The 2097-nt window shown below is 39.9% G+C and overlaps 1 protein-coding gene across 1 annotated transcript; it reads left to right on the top strand.

The window, feature by feature from the left end:
* The first annotated feature begins 478 nt into the window (after positions 1–478).
* On the top strand, positions 479–1423 carry LOC143391806 (olfactory receptor 5G3-like). The gene has a single exon (XM_076844559.1). The coding sequence runs from the start codon at positions 479–481 to the stop codon at positions 1421–1423; it is 945 nt and encodes a 314-aa protein (XP_076700674.1).
* The last annotated feature ends 674 nt before the right edge of the window (positions 1424–2097 follow it).

Genomic DNA, 2097 nt, shown 5'->3' with positions numbered 1-2097 from the left:
AGCATTCAATAAGAATAATAATTCCCTTGCGTAGCTTTTCCCTGACGTCTAACATCCGGACCTGAACCTATCATTGGTTTTTACAGTACTCTCCATAAAGGTATTCCTAGGTGGGTTTTATAGTCTCATCACAGAGCAAGTTGAAATATGAAGAGTAATTTTCATTTCAAGTGTAATTTTATAATCCGAGGGAGTTTTATACCCTGTAGTTGAACCATTCTTGATGTGGGTGGGGATAGAGTACTGAGAGAGCTAAGTAAGGCAGGTTGCCCAAGTTTACACAGGATCTTTGCACAACAGTCCAGATCTAGTAGCTGGGAATATCATTGTTCAAGGCTGTTTCACAATTGTCTGTTATAGACCTATTTAAGATAATCTGTCATTGACTTAAACTATTATTTATGGCTGTTAAAGATTGATTTTTTAAAAAATAAAATAGTTATTTTTTTCCTTTCTTGCAACAGATTCCAACTGACCAATGGAAGAAAAGAATGGAACATCAGTGACAGAATTTCTTTTCTTGGGCTTCACAGATCTTCTCCATCAGAGGATTGTCCTTTTCATCCTGCTCCTTTTTGCTTATCTTGTCACCCTTGGGGGTAATTTGGGGATGATCATTCTCATATGCCTTGATCCCAGACTTTACACTCCTATGTACTTTTTTCTTAGTCATTTGTCCTTTGTGGATGTCTGTTCCTCTTCTTCCATTGCACCTAAGACACTGAGTGGTATCTTTGCAGAGAGAAAAGGCATCTCTTTTGTGGGCTGTGCTGCACAGATGTGGTTCTTTGGTCTCTTTGTGGCAGCTGAATGTCTCCTCCTGGCTGCCATGGCATACGATCGGTACGCAGCGGTCTGTAAGCCCTTGCTGTATACTCTCATTATGTCCCAGAGAGTCTGTGTGCAGCTGGTTATAGGGCCTTACACCATAGCTCTAATAAGCACCATGACCCATACCACACTCACTTTTTCCTTACCCTTCTGTGGTCCAAATACTGTCAATCACTTCTTCTGTGATATTTCCCCATTGCTTTCCCTAGCATGTGCTGATACCTCCATCAATAAGTGGGTGCTCTTCATTTTCGCAGGAGCTATCGGAGTTCTCAGTGGCCTGATCATCATGGTCTCCTATGTTTGCATCCTTGTGGCCATCTCAAGGGTCCAGACTGCAGAAGGGAGGTGGAAAGCCTTCTCCACCTGCTCTTCTCACCTGGCAGTGGTCACTATTCTGTATGGGACACTTTTCTTCATCTATGTCCGCCCTGGCTCAAGTTCCTCTCTGGGTATTAATAAAGTGATTTCTCTGTTTTATACGGTGGTGATCCCCATGTTGAACCCCCTCATCTACAGCTTGAGGAACAAGGAGGTGAAAGATGCTTTTCGGAGACAGTTGGAGAGGAAACATTTTCTAATAGCTAGGTAAGGTAGGATTCTATTTACACAGGGCCATAGATGTTAATGCTAAATATATAGTAAAAGGAGCACCACACTGGGAATCAAAGGCTGCATGCCAGTCCTGATTTGGCATTTTCACAGGTTATTTTTAAAATGGGGATGTTCTTAAATATTTTTCCCATCTCTGTCATATTCTTTGTGACAGATGAGTATTTCAAAATATTCTAGAGATGAATTGAGGACATAAATGTAAAAATATACTAGGGGAAAATTAGGTGAATCTTGAGTGTGTGAATATTTTTTTAATCCAGACATGAAAACTGGAATTGCTAAAAGAAAGATCAAAGCACTACAATGTTAAAAGGAGAACAATTAAAGGTGAGAAAATGTTTTTGTGGATGTGACACCAGTGACGTAATATCCTTAATACACAAAGAGCCTCAAACCTACAAAAAGAAATTCACAAGCCAGTGGATGAATAGACAATCCACAGGAATGGCATTGCTAATTGCCAAAAATGTTTGGAAAATGTTCAAAATAATTATTGATAAGGTAAATGAAGTAAAATTGAAACAAATATAGGGGCTATGATTGTGGCTCAGTGATGGAGCACTTGCCTAGCATGTGTGAGGCACTGGGTTCAATCCTCAGCACCCCATAAAAATAAATAAGTAAAATAAAGGTATTGTGTCCACCTACAAC

The sequence above is a fragment of the Callospermophilus lateralis genome, chromosome 2 (genome assembly GCF_048772815.1).
Source record: "Callospermophilus lateralis isolate mCalLat2 chromosome 2, mCalLat2.hap1, whole genome shotgun sequence".
NCBI lineage: Eukaryota > Metazoa > Chordata > Mammalia > Rodentia > Sciuridae > Callospermophilus > Callospermophilus lateralis.
This window is presented reverse-complemented; position numbering and strand designations above follow the sequence as displayed.

Coding starts and splice junctions, on each gene's coding strand:
- LOC143391806 (XM_076844559.1), top strand. CDS start 479: ATGGAAGAAAAGAATGGAACATCAGTGACAGAATTTCTTTTCTTGGGC.